The sequence below is a fragment of the Scyliorhinus canicula genome, chromosome 2, assembly GCF_902713615.1.
Source record: "Scyliorhinus canicula chromosome 2, sScyCan1.1, whole genome shotgun sequence".
Taxonomy (NCBI): domain Eukaryota; kingdom Metazoa; phylum Chordata; class Chondrichthyes; order Carcharhiniformes; family Scyliorhinidae; genus Scyliorhinus; species Scyliorhinus canicula.
Window position 1 is genome coordinate 94,490,799 of NC_052147.1, and position 18,183 is coordinate 94,508,981.

Sequence of the window (18,183 nt, forward strand, 5' to 3'; positions counted from 1 at the left end):
TGGTCCCTTGTGTAGTATTTGCCCCTGGACTAAAGTCCCAGTGATGGAAGATGTTACTTTAAGGCTTGTGGGATAACTTTCATCAGTTTCTCTGCCCTTCCATAGAATTCTTACAGTGCAGAAAGAGTCTGCACCGACTCTCTGAAACAGAACCCTACCTAGGGCCACTCCCCCACCCTAACCCCATATCCCCACTTAACCTGCACATAACTGGCTCTAAGGGGCAATTTTAACATACCCAATCCACGTGACCTGTACATCTTTAGACTGTGGGAGGAAACCAGAGCACCAGGAGGAAACCCACACAGACACAGAGAGAAAGTGAAAACTCCACTCAGACAGTCACCCAAGGCAGGAATTGATCTTGGGTCCCTGGCACTGTGAGGGAACAGTGCTAACCACCATGCCGCCCCTCTCCTCACCTATTAGCCACAGTCACTCTATACTTGGTAACCCAGCCAAAATCAGTAAGGAACTGGACTGGAGAACATACAGTTGCAAATCTCAGCTGTGCAGCGATCGGTGGTTTACTATAGTACGGTGGTCCTCCCTGGGTCACGTAGCAGATTACTCTTCTGAATTTCCATCATAAGGTGCATCATCTTCAAATCGCCAAAGCACAGAGACCTGCTCAACTATACCCAACCAAATGGAAGACGGTTGCAAGTTGGTCATTAAACCACTGATACGCAAAGATTTGAGCTTTCATAGAACATACAGTGCAGAAGGAGGCCATTCGGCCCATCAAGCCTGCACCGACCCACTTTAAGCCCTCACTTCCACCCTATCCCCGAAACGCAATAACCCTTCCTAACCTTTTTGGACATTAAGGGCAATTTATCATGGCCAATCCACCTAACCTGCACATCTTTGGACTATGGGAGGAAACCGGAGCACCTGGAGGAAACCCACGCAGACACGGGGAGAACGTGTAGACTCCGCACAGACAGTGACCCAGCAGGGGATCAAACCTGGGACCCTGGCGTTGTGAAGCCACAGTACTTGCTACTGTGCTGCCCATTTCTCTGAGCATTTTGCCTGTGATGAAAGTGTCACAATTGCTTGCATTGCCATCAAATACCCTTACATTTTTTTTACTGTATTTTATTACAAACATGTATCGAAACAGGTTACAGCAAATAAATACCCCAGGACACATACTTCCCCATTACATGGTTACAGTTACAGTAATACCAAATAAGGATATATGCAGCTATAATTTAAATGAAAATTTGAAGTTCAAAAGTGTTTCCACATAAAATTAAGCATCAGAAAACTATTACATTAAGCCCATTTTTTTCTACTTTCCTGAAGACATTTGGGTCTTTGTTTAGAGTTTCAAAGGTGCTGGTCACTATCCAGTACCTCATTCACATGACCAATCTTCCTGTAAGAATAAAGGTAGTGAATCTGAGCAAACTACTTGACTTGAGGAAGCATCTGTACTTTCCAGCAGATATGAGCAGCAAGGTTTCGGAGCCCTGGCTGCTTTACTTCTCTTTGATCCTGGGCGTGAGTAATAATTGTATTGCTAGTTACTACCCAAATTGAGTTCCAGTAACTGTACAGTGCAGATCAAGGGGCTGTACCTGCAATCCCCTAAAAAATGAAAGAACTTGCATTCCTGTAGAACACGTCCCAAAACTATGACAGCCAGTGTATAAATTTTGAACTTTGGTCAGTGTTGTTACCGTAGGCATACATGGCATGCAATTTGTGTACAGCAAGTTCCCACGAAGAGCAATGAAATAAATGACAACATCATCTGGGTTGATGTATACTCCCTCAGTACTTTATGTACTTAACCTTTCTAGATACTTTCAATTAACCTGTCCGGTTTCTTGCTTTTTCTGCCTAGGTGGCTTCTTCCTTTTCCATTAGCTTGACACAGCTCTCCCAGCATCTGATTGTATCAAATGGTGATTGGGGGATTTGGATGTTGAGGTGGGTGGAGATTTAGAGGTCAGGGGGTGGGGAGAATTGGGGTTGGTCTGAAGGTTCGGGTGGGTCAGCGGTCGAGAAGGGGGTCGGATCTGTGGGTTTGAAGGGGCGGGATTGGGTGCGTGGGTAGGTCACTGAGGCAGTCGGGTCTGCAGGTCGGTGTGGGGAGTCAGGTCGGGTCAGGAGGTCAGATCGGGAATGCGGGTTGGGTCGGGCGTCAGATAAGGTCTACAGATCAGTTTGGGGAGGGGGGGGGTGGAGTTGTTGGGATGGGTCCGCGGGTCAGGGAACCCTTGGGAAGTTGGGACGGTGAGAACTGTGGGAAGAGGGGGTAGTCGGTGTCTGGAGGGTCTGCCTGGGTCTTTACAATAGTTACCCAGAAGTTAGAAGAGGTTTTAATTGTTCTAACTTTTTCTGAGTAGCGATTAGTGTAACCCTGGCAGAACCACCTGACAAGTTAGCGATTTAAAACGCATTTTTGGATGGTTCCCAGCACAGTTACCCTGGGAAGTTTCGCCTTCTCGGCAATTTTGGTACATTTACCTGTAAAGTTCCGAGAGGGAGTCCCCAGCACATCTTTACTGCACCCCACAAATCTGACACTGGGAAGCTTGGAAACTATATAGTCTCTTTGCAACTCCAAACACATTCTTACGCCATGACCTTCTGACTGGCCTGAACACTCTCGTGTATCATGATTTATCTTCACTTTATTTTACTTTTCTCACTTAGCTATTGACGTCAGGCTGTGGGGTTATCCTGTAAGAGAACAAAATATTGACAAGCCTGTGTTGGAAGGGCAGCATAGAAATCATGCCTGGCTTGTCACCTAACCAAAGATCTCTTTGTAATCTGTACACAACTTTCTCCAACACCGTTTGATGCTGGGTGATATGATGGCATTAGAATGTGCTTGACTCCATTCTTACTCAGAAATACTTCAAACTCTAATGGTGTAACTGTGTACTGTTATCTGACACCTTTGACAACCCATAAATTGCAAACCAACCTCTCAAAATCTCAGTAGTTTTGGCACTTGTGGTTTTGGGCATTGAATCAACATTTATCCACTCAGCAACCAAAACAAAGCAATCTTTCCTGTCCACTTCAAAGAAATCTGTGTGTCCTCATTCCCACGGTTTTCTTTTTGTTTGACCATAGAATGAAAGAAACCTTGATTGGATAATTTCTCATTGTGAGACATACTGCACACTTTTTCACCAATTCGTCAATATCTCTGTTACATTTAGACCCCAAAAATTGTTTTGTACTTTGGCTTTCATCCGGATTATCTATGTGTAGTCGTGATGAAGTTCTTCTAATAATCTCTCTAAACCTTAGTGGAATAATGGCTCGGATCTTCAGAGGAGAGGCAATCATCGATGATTTGCTCAGACGTTTTCTGGCTCGCCGTTGCTCCACATTTCTTGCTCGATCTTCCAAGCACAGCTTTCCCAGTTATGTGGAGTGCAGTATCCATTGGGGAACTCCATCGAAGTGCAGCAGAGTCAGGGAAGACAGGACGCTCCCACTTTTTGCAGTACTAACTGCTGTATGGTAAGTTTAAAGGTCCTGTTTGAATGTGTATGAGTGAGGTGAGTTGGGTGAGGAGTGGGTATGTATGGTGGGTGAGTGAGTTATAAACTACAGCACTAAGGTTGGATACAATAGCAGAGAAAGTGGTGTAGTGTAGTGGGAAGAGAAGTCAAGAAGGAAACATCAAAGGGAAGATAGTGCAGGAGGAAGGAGGGGGAGACCGGAATCACTGAAAATGGAAGAGAATAGCATCAAAGAATGAGGCAAAGTGTGGAGATCAGTGAAGGGAGCGAGAATCTAGTGTGAAAAGTTGACAGGCTTGGGACCAGTATAAAGAAAAAAACAGTACAGCCAAAAAGGCACTCCGGATTAGTGAAGAGAAAGCAGATGAAGAAGAAACAGAAACTGTTTTCTCCTTTCTATTCTTGGAGCTGTAGTAGTTGCAGAATGCAGAATTCAAATACAAGGAGGTTCATTACAACCTTCAGAAAGTCTGATCTGGACCTGGAAGTGCTGCTAGTCCTGGACGTCCTGCTAGTCCTGGTGATCTGGGTCATCAAACCAACCACAATACTTGAAAGAACTGTTTAATATTACACACAGTGGTTATTTTTCTCACAAATATTTGAGTAATAATAATGTTTATTAGTGTCACAAGTAGATTTACATTAACACTGCAATGAAGTTATTGGGAAAATCCCTTAGTAGTCGCCACACTCCAGCGCCTGTTCGGGTACACTGAGGGAGAATTCAGCATGTCCAATTCACCTAACAAGCATGTCTTTTGGGACTTGTGGGAGGAAACCGGAGCACCCGGAGGAAACCCACTCAGACACAGGGAGAACATGCAGACTCCGCACAGACAGTGACCCAAGCCGGGAATCGAACCCAGGTCCCTGGTGCTGTGAAGCACTGTGCTACCATACCGCCCTATAAAATCATTAAATGCTAGTGTTATGGATCTATTACTTTAAAACTTGAAGTTTTAACAAATTTATTTGACTCCTCAATTGTACATTGTATTAATATGAATGTTTAACAAATTAACCTGGTGTTGTAAGACTTCTTACTGTGCTCACCCCAGTCCAACGCCGGCATCTCCACATCATAACAAATTAATGACATTCTAAGTTTCTAGTGAGCTTTTATAAAGGATGCAGTAAACTAAAATGACCATAGGAGATATAAGTGGTTGGCAATTTAACAATTTTGTGTCCTGGCTTGTTGGCAATGGCAGCATCCTTCCATCCACAGGAATGATGACATGAACCAAATCCATTCGTAATGTAATAGTTTCATATGATTCACTGTTGTTGATGGTTGGAGAGGCCGATCTGGGCAAGGCAGGTTCTGCCACAAGTGGCGCAAAACAGGAGGTTATCAGGTTTTGTTGTGGGCTACTCATTTTGGTGTTGGCATCTGTTTTCAATCTGCTGTAGTCACTGATTATTTTGGTGGTCACTCAAGCCCACAGGAAATGTTGCTATTTCTCTCTGTGTTGGCTACCTCACCATTCAGAAAAACCTTGGGAATGGCATCTGCTCACTGAGTGCCAGCATGGTGCTTGCCTTTGAAAAGATGGTTGTGTTCATGATTTTGTCCTTCCGTGAGATGCTGAATAAGCAACACAGATATCGAAGATTATTTCTTAATAGTTGTAAGTCATCCATCAAGATCAAAGGTAGCTGAGAAATACAGACCTTATAAACGAGGCGGTGGACAGTCAGATCAGGTCAGGAGGTTGGGTACTTCGGTAGGGTGGGGGGTGGATAATCTGATTGGGTGGGGGATCAAATTGAGGGCTGGCTGGAGATGTGGGGAGGTTGAAGCTGCTCTGTTAATCATTGAGTTACACAAGAGATTAAACAGTGCAACAATTCTAAGGTAAGTATCTGGGTGAGTGTTGTGCATGTAGCACAAGTCTCCAACATGGAGTTTGGTGTAGGAGACATACATAGAAGTCTCAGGAAGCACAAATCAACCCATAGGTAGTTTAAACTTTCCAGGCAATTGCAGCACCTATATGCATCAGGACTTCTGATGGGTCCTAAAATGCAACAGCAGCAAACACCTCAATATTCACTGCTGTTAGCATTGAAAGATTTGGTCATATGTCCCATTCCCACAGTTCTTTGACCAGCGTTTTCTTGACGGTTATAGTATGGGAGACAACCTATGAGTGTTTGTAGCTGAGTTTCCGTGCCCTGGTACACAACTGGTTACTTGGTTGGAACAAGAAGCACTGATGAAGGATTGAGTGTTTTGCTGCAGTGACAGTTTAAATACCATTAGAGGTCCTCTGTGTGCTGTAGCAGAGTATGACATCTCCCACAGGGCTCATAGCAGTGTAGTGCAGTATAACCAGTCTAAAACAATATCTGCTGGCATTTTCAGTAATATCCTGTTGAATATTACATTTGTTACTTTCATCATTGTGCAAATCATGCCATTTCACAGCAGGTTAAGTAAACTTACTCAGTAACCTTGTTTAGTTTAATAGTACCAATGTGTTATGGGGAAAAAATACACTTTAAGCAATCACATCTCACTTTTGTGGCATCACTTACATCCTGCGCTAACCTCAAATTGTGCTTACCACTGGCAGCACCAGATCTATAAGGAAGTGCTTCACCTCGTGATGTGCAACTGAGACTGTTGTCTTCAGAAAAATCAAGTTGGGAGAGCTGAATCAATAATTACACCAATGAGTATTGTTCACATTGTAAATGAGATTGATGTAAGCACTTGAATTGAGTTGTTGAGTAGCAGACCCACCTATAAGCAAATAGATGGCCACCATTAAAAATGGGCATTGTTAAGTTCCTTTCTGGAAATAGTGGCTTTTTATAATGAATAGCCAGACACCGTAACCTGGCTCACTGTAAGCAGATAAACACCCCAGACATATAAAGCCTCTGGAAAATAATTTTTGTCACAACAGCACAATACTGGGATGGTGCAGCACTGTTTACAACCAATAGACTGCTAGTCATTGCTTATCTTATTGAGTGACAGCTCCTGTAAATCTAGCCACAATCATAACAAAGAATTAGACTTTGTAAGTTACACACACAGTGCAGTTCTGCCTATGAAAGTAATTGTATTTAATTGTAACTTCATGGAGATTAGCATAGTGTCTAAATACAGACAGTACGTTACATATATGCAGCCGAAATACCTTGAATCACAGTAGTGACTTTACATTAAAATGTGACTTGTGTGCTATTTCGAACAGAAGAGGAATAAATATTTCACATATTACAATAAGGTTTTGCTCCAGGAGCCCAGAGGAAGCCGATATTCCATTTCAGTCTGTCCCATTGTGAATCAACACTAACCTGAACACAAAATGAATGAGGTAGAAACAAAACTGTTTATGTTGTCTGTCCTGTTTATCTTTTTGAATATTTGAAAGGGGCTGTGGCTGGTAAGAGTCTGTCACCCACTCGTTTTGGAATGTGTCTTTTCATCCCGAGCAGTTCCTCCAGAGCACCTCCGAAACGCAGGACTCTGTAGCCTACAGGCTGTTCCCATGGATACACACCGCGATAAACATCAGATGCGGCTGGGAAGGCAGTGGCGCAGTGTTATTTTCACTAGACTAGTGATCCAGAAACCAATGGTAATGCTCATGGATCCACCATGGCAGATGATGAAATTTTAATTCAATAAAATAAAACCTAGAATGAAAAGTGGAATGATGACCATGAAACATTGTGGATTGCCGTAAAAACCCATCTTGTTCATTAATGTCCTTTAAGGTAGGAAATCTGCCATCTTTTCATGTTCTGGCCTACATGTGACTTCAGATCCACAGCAATATGATTGACTCTTAACTGGCCAAGCAAGCCGCTCAGTTGAAGGGCAGTCAGGGATGGGCAATAAATGCTGGCCCAGCCATCAATGCCCACATCCTATGAATGATTTTTTTTAAACTCTGAAAGACTGCCCAAAACATGTTGGTCCTCCAGTGCAAAGAATTGTCCACAATAGTGTTGCAGACTGGCATATTCCAAGGTCCAGGCTACGTGCTAAGGGATGCTCTAAGGCTTGGGGCAACCACCATCAAGACACAATAGGGAAAGGTGACTCTAAGGCCCTTCAGCCATAGTACACCAAAGGGCTGGAAACGCTGAATATTCCCTTTGGGTTCAATGTTTTACATATAATCAACATTGCAAATATTAACTGTCACTGTTAATATAGTGAGTAACATACTGTATCAGAAACTATCAGTTTTGCATTTCATATAACATCAAGTTTGGTCATATATTGTGCTTTAAGACATTTTACAACTAACGTACTTTTTGGAATGGAAAGATAGATAGAAAAGCAAGTTGCAAGGAGGAGACAAAGTCTGCAAAGGGGTTTGAAGGTCACCATAGTCCCCGAGGACCATAGGCTGCCCTCTCCTTTTGGGTCACCACACCTCAGGCAAGAGGCAAGGTTGAGAAGGAATATAGATAGGCTAACTGAGTGGGCAAACATTTAGCAGATATAATGTCGGAAAATGTGAGGTTCTCTACTTTGGCAGGAAGAATAGAAAGCAGTATATTATTTAAAGGGAGAGAGTTTGCAGAGTACTGCGATATGGAGAAGTCTGGGTGCTCATGTACATGAATCTCAAAGTTAGCATGTAGATACAGCAAATAATTAGGAAGGCAAATTGAACTTTTTCCTTTATTGCAAAGGGGTTGGAGTATAAAAGTAAGAAAGTCTTACTGTAACTGCAGAGGCCACTGGTGAGACAGCACTTTTAGTACTGTGCACAGTTTTAATCTCCTTATTTAAGGAGGAACACAGCATTTGAAGGTTCATTGGACTGATACCTGGGATGAAGGGGTTGTCTTTTGAGGAAAGGTTGAGCAGGTTAGGCTTGTACTCATTGAAGAATGAGAGATCTTATTGAGACATAGAACAGTACAGCACAGAACAGGCCTTTCGGCCCTCGATGTTGTGCCGAGCAATGATCAACCTACTCAAACCCATGTATCCACCCTATACCCGTAACCCAACAACCCCCAACATGTAAGATTCTGAGAGGGCTTGATGGGGTAGATGCTGAGAGGACGTTGCACCTTGTGGGGCAATCTAGGACTGGTGCACAGTTTAAAAAAGGGGTTTTCCATTTAAGATGGAGATGAGACATTTCTTCTCTCAAAGAGTTATTAGCGTTTGGAATTATCATCCCCAGAAAGCAGTGGAGATTGGTAATTGAATATATTTAAGGCTACAATCAACAGATTTGTGATCTACATGGGAATCGAAGGTTATGAGGTCATGCAGGAAAATAGAGGTAAATCTGATCAGCCGTGATCTTATTGAATGGCAAAGTAGGCTCGAAGGGTTCTTTTTCCATAGCCTTGCAATTTTCTCTCCTTTCAGGTAATTATCCAATTCCCTTTTGGTGGTACACTGAACTGGCTTCTAGCACCCTTTCAGGCAATGCATTCCAGATTATTGTAACTTGTTGCATAATACAAACCTCCCCATCCCTCCTCTGCTTTTGCCAATTACCTTAAATCTGTGACCTCTGGTTACTGGCCCTTCTGCCACTGGGAATCGTTTCTCCTTATTTACTCCCTTCAAACCCCATTGAATTTGAAAGTCTGTATTGAACCTCCTTTTGATTTTGCTGCTCTAAGGAGCATGTAACGGAAGTAACCCATTCCTGGTAACATTCTAGTCAATTTTCTTTGCATCTTTGATGCTTTGACATCCTTCCTAAAGTGTGGTGTCTGGAATTGGCCACAGTATCTAGCTGAGGCCTTATCAGTACTTTTGAGGGCTTAGCATAACTCCTTGCTTTTGTACTCTTGTGTCTCTGGAAACCCAAGGATTTCATACCATTTTAATATCCTCCTCAACTTGTGCTGCCACTTTCAAAGATGTGTACTTACACCCCCAGATGCCTTTGGTCCTGCACCCCCCCATAAAAGTGACATAGTTTACATTGCCTCTGCTCATTCTTTCAACCGAAATGTGTCACTTCACAATTTTCTGAATTGATTCATCCTATTCTGGTGGATTTCACCTGTCTGTCTATGCCCTCCTAAAGTCTACTAGTACTAGAATCATAGGATCCCTACAGTGCAGAAGGAGGCCATTCAGCCTATTGAGTCTGCACCAACTTTCCGAAAAAGCACTCCATCCCTGCCCTATCCCTGTAACCACTTAACCTAACCAATACATATTTTTAGACACTTAAGGGGAAATTTAGAATGGCCAATCCACCTAACCTTCACATCTTTGGACTGTGGGAGGAATACGGAGCACCCAGAGGAAACCCACGCAGACACAAGGAGAACATGCAAATTCTACACAGTTACCCAAGGTCGGAATTTATCCGGGTCCCTGGCGCTGTGAGGCAGCAGTGCTAACCACTGTGCCACCGGGCCGCCTATCCATGCTATCCACTACATTTTAGAATTTTCTATCATCTGTCAACTGATGGTCTGTATGTTGTATAGAGCATTGGTTCTAATATCAGTACATGTGTACACTGTATACCTCCTCTGTTCTGAGAGCATTAGTCTCTGCTTACTGTCTCTTAGCCAATTTCATATCCATGCCAACACCGCCCCTTTAGTCCTATGGGCTTCAATTTTACAAACAAAATATTGTCAATTTTATAAGAATACACAACTATTGTAGGGAATCCATCTTGTGCTTGCTGTTGAAATGACAGCAGTCTCACAAGGAATTGTATTGCCCGACCGGAGAACGTGACACTTAAGCTAATTGCTTGTACGTCATTCATAATTTAACCCTTTCAAATTAATCCATATAATCACCACGAAACCTCAGCCAAGTGCTATACAGTGCAAATTACAACAGTGACTACACTTCAAAGTTAATGCATTGGTTATAAAGCACTTTGCAAGCTCATCTAAATGCCATATTAGTGCAATAGTTTTTCTTTTTATAAGGTATCAAATGCTTTCGCTAAAGGCAAGTTTAAGGTGGCATTATCTATAGCTGCAGTGTTAAGTGTCTCTCACAGTGGGCATAGTCTATGATGCATCCTTCACCAAAACCTTTGCAGCAAAATGTGGCGTGATATTATTTGTATTACTTGCACTTTGATACAAGGCCAGATTTCGAAGGTTAACAGTCTGTATTGTGCAGAAGAATAAATTCTGACACTTGAGTGTGAAGTGTATGCTCCATGTATGCCGACAAATCACTCTGATATTGAGCCTCCCCTTTGCAAGCTAATAAAAGGATTCAAAAGAGTAAATCCAGATCTGCTGTTTCCTCTGATAAAGAAATCTCCCATGGATCTGTTTTCTGACCAATTTTGTTTAATGTCCAAAAATGATCCAGAACTAGGAGTCACAAGCACAAGGGTTAAACCTGCAGATTCTACAAAGATGGCATAAAGGTGGAAGATGCCAAAGCTCAATAGGATAAACAACAGGAGGGTGTGAGTATACCTGGGAAGTTAGGAAAGCCAGTGCCAGATTAAATGCAGGGAAATGCAAAGTACTTCACACTGGGGCAAAGAAATTCAGGAAGAGAATAGAAAGAAAATAACATGCTTGAAAAATGAGATCTGTGAGTCCTGCATGACAAATTGGAAGTTTTTGCAGTAATGCCAAAATAATGAAGTTATCCTGCCCTCTTTTAAATCTTTCATGTGACCGCACTTGGAATACTGTGTATGATTCTGACACCACTACAGATAGGATACTGTAGCTATTGAAAGCCTACGGAAAAGAGAAAAAGCACAATGATTGATGGTCTGGAGGAATTGGATTGTGCTTGTGCATATTGGCCATATTTCCAGTAGAAGATTTACAAGGTGATATGATTGCTGTTTTTAGGATTCTAAAGGGTCAAGATAAATGCAGAGCATGACCAGCAGTTCCATATTATCTTGAACCAGAGGAAGGCTCTTCACTCGAAAGGGGTAAATTTTTAACAAATTTGCAGAAACATTTCAGTGAGCTGTTGGCCAATCTGTATAATGAGCTTCTGAGGGAGATGGTGGAAGCAATTAAAAGAGTGGGATTTCTTTCATAAAACAATATTTTGGGATGCAAGTAATTTGAGGCATGACAACAGAATAACAGGTGACTATTGGTCTATAGTTTCTAACGATCTTCTCCACTGGGGTTTTCCTAATCTCGTGTCTGGGTCTGATGCAGATCAAATGACAGATTGATTACTCGGGTCAACGGCTTCTTAGCAATTTCTATGTCCTTAATCCAGAACAAAGGGGCACAGTCTTAAAATTAGAACAACTCCATTCAGGAGTGAGATCAGAAAACAACTGTCCACATGAAGGTTGGTAGACATCTTGAGCACTCTGCAACAAAGGGCTACGGATCTGAAATAATTGAAATTTTCAAGAATTAGATCAGTGTCGGCTCATCAAAGAATATGGTCTAACAGAAGGTAAATGGAGATACAATACAGATTCGCCATGTGGCCTGACAAGTGAGTTATCGGAGATGAGATCCAGATTAGCCATGATTTAATTGAATGGGTGAAAAGGTTTGAGGTATGAATGGCCTCCTCTTAGTCTTGTGTAGTTTGCAACATCATGTAAGATAAAGTTTTATGTTTGTGAAATTTATGTTTGTTAAATTATGTTGGGAAAAATCAATTATTTTTTGCAGAGTGAAGTAGTGTTAATGCTTTAACACAATGTATTGCTACTTGAGTGCACTGTGTCAGCAAATGGAAAAATCCTCAACAAACACACTGCCCAATTTAAAGTGGACTGAAGGGTCAAATTATGGAACTGACTGTCAGGGCTGAAATTGAGGTGTTTAAGATGATTTGATAGTTTCTCCATGTCCACCATCCTATCTGCTAGGGGAGTCTAGCAAAAGGTCCATAAACTTAAAAGTGGACCTCAGTCATTCAAAAATGTTGTCGGGGAGCGTTTCTTCACGCAGACGCTGGTGGAAATCTGTAACCCCCGCCCTCCTCTTTCCCTCCCACCTCAAAAATAACTATTGAAACTGTAGGTCCATTCAAAATTTCAAAACTAAAATTGACAAACTTTTGTTGCACAATGTATTAAGGGTTAGAGAACCAGTTTTGGTAGATGGAGTTAAGATACCAAACAGTTGCGATTAATTCAATAGCAGAAAAGGCTCACAGGGATGAATGGCCCACTTCAATGTTGCTATGTTGACAATGCCATCCAGAAAAAGATTCAAATAAAAGTCAGAAAACATTGGAGGATGACATTTTTCTCTCTACTTTCTCTTGGTAGCTCCATAAATTTGGGAATAATTAGATGCCACTTTATAGCTGGGAACATGAAACACAGGGGCAGCAGAGGTGGATCAAAATCCATTAAAACTGCTTCTGCTAGTTCTAAAAGCCCTGTGAGGCTCATTATAGATGAACATCAAGCTGCATGTTGCTCTCATTTCAGTGAAATAGAAGATCCCCCTGAGCCCATTTACTGCTGACCAATTGAAAATCTGGTTTGGTTTCATATATTTGTGATACTGCTCTAAGTCTAGCTACAATTTTCTAGCCTTGCTTATTACTAAATAATCACTAATAAACCACTTTTTGTGCCTTTGGTGACTGGGCGGTTCGGCTGCCCTTGGCCTGCCTAAGGCAAGTTGACGCTCTTGTACTCAATATACGAAGACTTTGTAATTAACTACCATTGCCTATCAGTTAATGGTGTAACTAGTGTGAAGTCTTAGGATTTGTGATTATCCATAACTTTGAGGATATCTTCCAGTATCGAAGGTCCCAAATCCACCTTAAATGAAAACATGGATTCTGATGGACCGAACAAAGATTCGTGCAACATTGTCTCAGTTGGGCATCGTTGGTCTTCAAAGTCTTCATTTTGTTGCTGCTTTTCATCAATTGTGTGACTGTTGTAGGGTAAAACTTGCAGTAAGCTCCCTGGTGCGATGTGCTGGAAGGTGGCTGATTGATCAATTGGTGGTTGACTATCTGGAGCTTCGGTGTTGGCAGGCATGGGATTGGCAGTTTCAGCAACTGGATCATCAGACTCTTCTAGGTGTAGTCGAGGTGGTTTTGGGGGTGCCCTGCTCTCTGAATCTTTTGATGTACTCAAGGTTGACAGAAGGTCACCCTGGCCCTGGAGGAAAGACACATCGCCGAATGTGTCACTCTCTCCACTCTTGCCAATGTGTGATCTGTGGCGAAAATCTCCAAGTGGGGGGCTGATCATGTCTGCTGACAGGACATCCCGCAGTTTCACCTTCTTGCTCTTTTTTGGAGAACCAGTTTTGAGGTAGATGGGTGTTTTGATAGACATTTTCTGATTATACTACAGCTTTTCCTTGCAAGCTTGACAGGTTTAATTAATGTAGAAAGGACTTTGAAAAGATGAAGTAGCCTCAAGGTGTGGCGTTTTGGCTTCTGGTGGATCAATCCTGTGTAAATGAAAAGAGAATTCTTAAATATGTGAGTTGTTATGACATGGCAATTGGCGAATAAGTAAATTCAAGATGAATTGAACTCGAGCATGTGCCTGACACTGTAGATTTCTGTCTGAAGGTGCTAACTCCTTGCTGGGCCATATGCGGTTCCCTGGCAGACAGCCCACTGCCCAGCCCAAGTGGTTACTCTTTATGTGCGGGCCTTAAACATGGAAGAGATCATAACCAAACCCAATGCTTAAAGCTTTTAAGTGAGAGTCAAGGATACAATCAGGAGCAGAAACCCTCGGCTGGATTCTCCATTTGGGAGACTGTGTTGATGCCGGCGTGGGAACAGTGACGTTTTACGCCCCAAAAAATGGCACAAAAGCTGCACCAATCCTCCGCCTGGTGGAGGGCAAGCAGGCATGCAGCATTGAGCTCACGCTTTAGCTGCAGATACGGCCGGAGAATTGCCGCACAGCACATTCTCCTCCTTTTCTGTTGTCTCAGGCTGTTGTACTTGACTTTGAGCTCAGCTTTTAGCACAATATCTACTCTCTTTCAAAGACCACCTATTTCCTCCCCAAGTAAAGATCTATAAAGACTTAATTACCTGCAAAGACTCGCATTCAAAGTATCATCTTGCATTATTGAATTTGTCTATACATGTGTTTGTGGAACCCACCTCTTCATTCAACTGATGAAGGAGCTGCGCTTGGAAAGCTAGTGATTCAAAACAAACCTGTTGGACTTTAACCTGGTATTGCAAGACTTCTTACAATCTCTTCCTAACCAGTCTTCCACCTTCCACTTGAGGGGGGACCTGACTGAGGTCTACAAAATTGAGAGGTATGGACAGGGTGGATAGCAACAAGCTTTTTCCAAGAGTGGGGATGTCAATTACAAGGGGTCACGATTTCAAGGTGAGAGGGGGAAAGTTTAAGGGAGATGTGCGTGGGAAGTTTTTTACGCAGAGGGTGGTGGATGCCTGGAACGCTTTGCCAGCGGAGGTGGTAGAGGCGGGCACGATAGCATAATTTAAGATGTATCTAGACAGATATATGAACGGGCGGGGAACAGAGGGAAGTAGATCCTTGGAAAATAGACGACTGGTTTAGACAAATGATCTGGATCGGCACAGGCTGGGAGGGCCGAAGGGCCTGTTCCTGCGCTGTCATTTTCTTTGTTCTTTTGTTCAAACTGACAATGTTGCATCCTAGCCACACAGATCCCATCATCCACCTAACATCCTCCTCCCTGACGTACATAGACTTCCAGTGCCTCCATTTTACTTTCTCATCCTCATTTTCATGTCTCTCCATGACCTCACCCGCCCCATCTCTATTACCTCTTCCAACTCTAACCACTTAAACATCCCACAACCTATTTGTCCCATAGTCTGCAGCCATGCTTCCAGCCATCTAGGCCCAACATTCTAGAATTCCCTCTCTAAACCTCTCGGCTTCCATCTCTGCTTTTTAACACCCTCCTTAAAAACCAGCCTCTTTGTCCACACTTATTGCCTTGCCTTCAAAGATTTCCTCATTTTGCCAGCTTTTTTTTGCCTGGTTAATCTTCTGAGAAGTGCCTTGATACATTTTCCCTAATTTAGAAGAGGCATTGAAGTGCAAGTGGTTGTCACTGCTGAATGTCTTCCTGCACTTCAAAAGCAATTCATTGATTGTGAAGCTCTTTGGCACTTCATGAAGATGCCAGAAGTGCTATATAAATGCAGATCTCCTTCTTACACTTTGAATCTAATAGCAAGGTTTAGAGAGAATGTACTCAGTTTTCACCATTGCTTTCTGATCCCTGAGATGAAATTTTAAGGTTTTTGATGGCTCACTGATATCTTTATAACATGTATACTACTTTCATTGTGTTTGGGTTTGTATACATTTTTGTCACTGCAATAACATTGCAACAACTTCGATTTGGAAAGAACCAGTAGCTGGTAACTAGGAAATTCAAGTCCACTATTTACCTTAATTTTGCTGTACTCCAAAAAATAATTTATATCGTGGAGTAGCTGCAATAAAAAGAACTGAATGATGGGAATCTAAAATGAAGGTACAAAATGAACAGAAGATCATTCAGTATGGGAGAAGCCTTAAAATGGAAGGTCTCATCTAAACTCAGTTCCTCCTGTCTGATGCAGCCTTACCTGCAAATAAATGTCTGCCATTTTCTGCAGTGTCATGTGGTTAGTCTTAATCATGGACAACTATATATTTCCGACAAATGAGTTTGTATATGGCTAATATTAATGAGGTTGCCATGGGCATGAGAAACTGTGTTGCTTTTTATCACTATCAAAGCATATTTGACATGTGTCCCCAGATGTAGGAAGTCAGGCAGCTGCTAATCTCAGGACATGACTTGGCTCGTCACTTTGGACGGACTGTCCCTGGAGTGATGTTACAATGGAGCAACTGGAAATGGACCTTAGACGTCAGGGTGGGGAGGAATATGTGACTCATCCTCCGTGGTCTGTGCTTACTGGCAACTTGCACCTTCAGACATAGCTGGTATCTTTTAGACAATTCATTCAGACGTGCGAGTCAACTAGTGGAGCTCATGATTTTAGTCTAGATGATGACGATGTTGAACTATATCAACTGTAATGCACAAAAACAGGCCATTTGGTTCGACCCATTTATGCTCCAAACAAGGCTCCTCCCACCTCTCTTCATCTCACCCTAACATAACCTTCTGATATTTTCTCCCTCAGTTGTTATCTAGCATCCATTAAATCCATCAACAAGATAAACAGAGAAAGCTAGTAACACCAGCTGAGCAACAGCGTGCACTGATCCAGGGTTGAATGATGCACTGAATGATATTCAGGCTCTGATACCATCACTACTTGCCAGCAGATCCCGATATTTCCATCACAAGATCTGTGTCAGTGGGAATGGCTGGATCTGATCAGACCAGGGCTGTGAATTTTAAATATCAGTATTTAACCTCTTACATTTTTGTATTGTTTGGGCTCATTTCCAGATAATTGATTGCAATTGAGGTCACTGAGAATTCCTCCAGCCCATCCCAGCAGATGCCGGAGGCAAAAGGTGACTTTCAACACTGAAAGAATGGGCCAAGCAAACTAAACCTATTTTAACGTTCCCAGACTATAAAACCTTTTCAATATAACACTGAACACATCAATACTGCAACAACACTGTATTTCAGGGAAAGAAATACTACCCCCCCTCCCCCCCCCCACACTGGCACTGCAGTACATCTGTCACATTAAAGGACAACAATTTTTAAAAAATACAAACTTTCCAATGCCATGGGCCATATTGTGCCAACATTTTCTAAAAACTAGAAAATTTCCAACAATTCAAACAACATAAATAGCCACACTAACCAACCTGCAAAATCAATAAATCCAGAGCGCTCACTTCAGGCACCCAACTAGCTGATGGGGGTACTGAATACTTACAAAATAGCAGATGCTCAAGCTGTGAGTTTGCACTGAGGCTGGTGCTGACACCTCGAATTGAAGCTGTGCAGTGCTGGTGCTGCAGAGCGTGCTTTACTCAGCTGTTTGGGAACCGTCATCTATCCTGAACAGTCATGAGGTCAGAGAAAAGCTGCCTCAGGAAATTCAATCTGTCCCTCTGCTTCTCTCTGCAGAACACCAAGTGATGTGAGAGAGATGGGAGTTGGTGAGCTTTCCATTTTAAGTGACTCCTTATGAGATCTATTGGGCGAGGGTAGCAGTGTCTTTTTTTATATTTTTGTCTTTTGCCCCATTGATCCTCCCACTACCCCTGCGCAAAGCCTGGGGAAGCTCACTGCTAGGTATCTGACCACACCCCTTTTAAGACTTGTACAAATGAGTGAAGTTATTTGTGGCCAACCCTTGCTTTTTTTTTAACCCTGCCTTTCTATTGTGAACTTCTGACCTTAGGTGAGCACGCCCAACATCAACCCGTTTGGGATTCAATGGCCTCAGGGATTGCCGTCACATTCTCCAGTCTCCACTCAGTAGATAGTGGGGCTTCTAAGCAATGCTTGTTTCTCTGCTTTTTATAACCTTCCAGGCCCTATCTTCTGACACATTAAATATCTAATCCTATATTGTGATGAGTACTGATATGTATAAATGTGCTGAAGTCATTCCCATTTATCTAAAGGAGATTAGAGCAGGTAGTTGCAACTCCAGAAATGAAACATCAGACCCTTTACATCCCACCATCCTCCACCCATCACACACAGGTTTTAAATACACAAGAAATGGTGCAAAATTTACACACACAATGATGAAGCATAACTGAAACATCTGGAAAGCAGGAAGAATAAAGGTTAGATAGAGGCCTGGGTATTG

At 42.5% G+C, this 18,183-nt stretch overlaps 2 protein-coding genes across 7 annotated transcripts in view; one reads left to right on the plus strand and one right to left on the minus strand.

Annotated features, from left to right (window-relative positions):
- Positions 1 to 18,183, plus strand: part of dnajc17 (DnaJ (Hsp40) homolog, subfamily C, member 17) — a 197,509-nt gene that overhangs the window by 129,256 nt on the left and 50,070 nt on the right. Inside the window, exon 11 of one of the 3 annotated variants that reach the window (XR_005458622.1) lies at positions 3,283 to 3,498. The exons of the other annotated variants lie outside the window; for them this stretch is intronic. The gene's annotated coding sequence lies outside the window, so the exon portion shown is untranslated. The remainder of the gene's footprint in view (positions 1 to 3,282; positions 3,499 to 18,183) is intronic. 3 annotated transcript variants of the gene reach the window in all.
- The window catches only part of LOC119956316 (cdc42 effector protein 2-like), a 63,181-nt gene continuing 57,492 nt past the window's right edge, over positions 12,495 to 18,183 (minus strand). For 2 of the 4 annotated variants that reach the window (XM_038783454.1, XM_038783439.1), the window contains exon 2: positions 12,495 to 13,859. In XM_038783454.1, the coding sequence (XP_038639382.1) occupies positions 13,151 to 13,741 (591 nt within the window). In that variant the 5' untranslated portion in view covers positions 13,742 to 13,859 and the 3' untranslated portion in view covers positions 12,495 to 13,150. Of the gene's footprint in view, positions 13,860 to 17,224; positions 17,271 to 17,295; positions 17,362 to 18,183 lie in introns of those variants that run through there. The other 2 variants (XM_038783444.1, XM_038783462.1) reach the window with 2 other exon arrangements.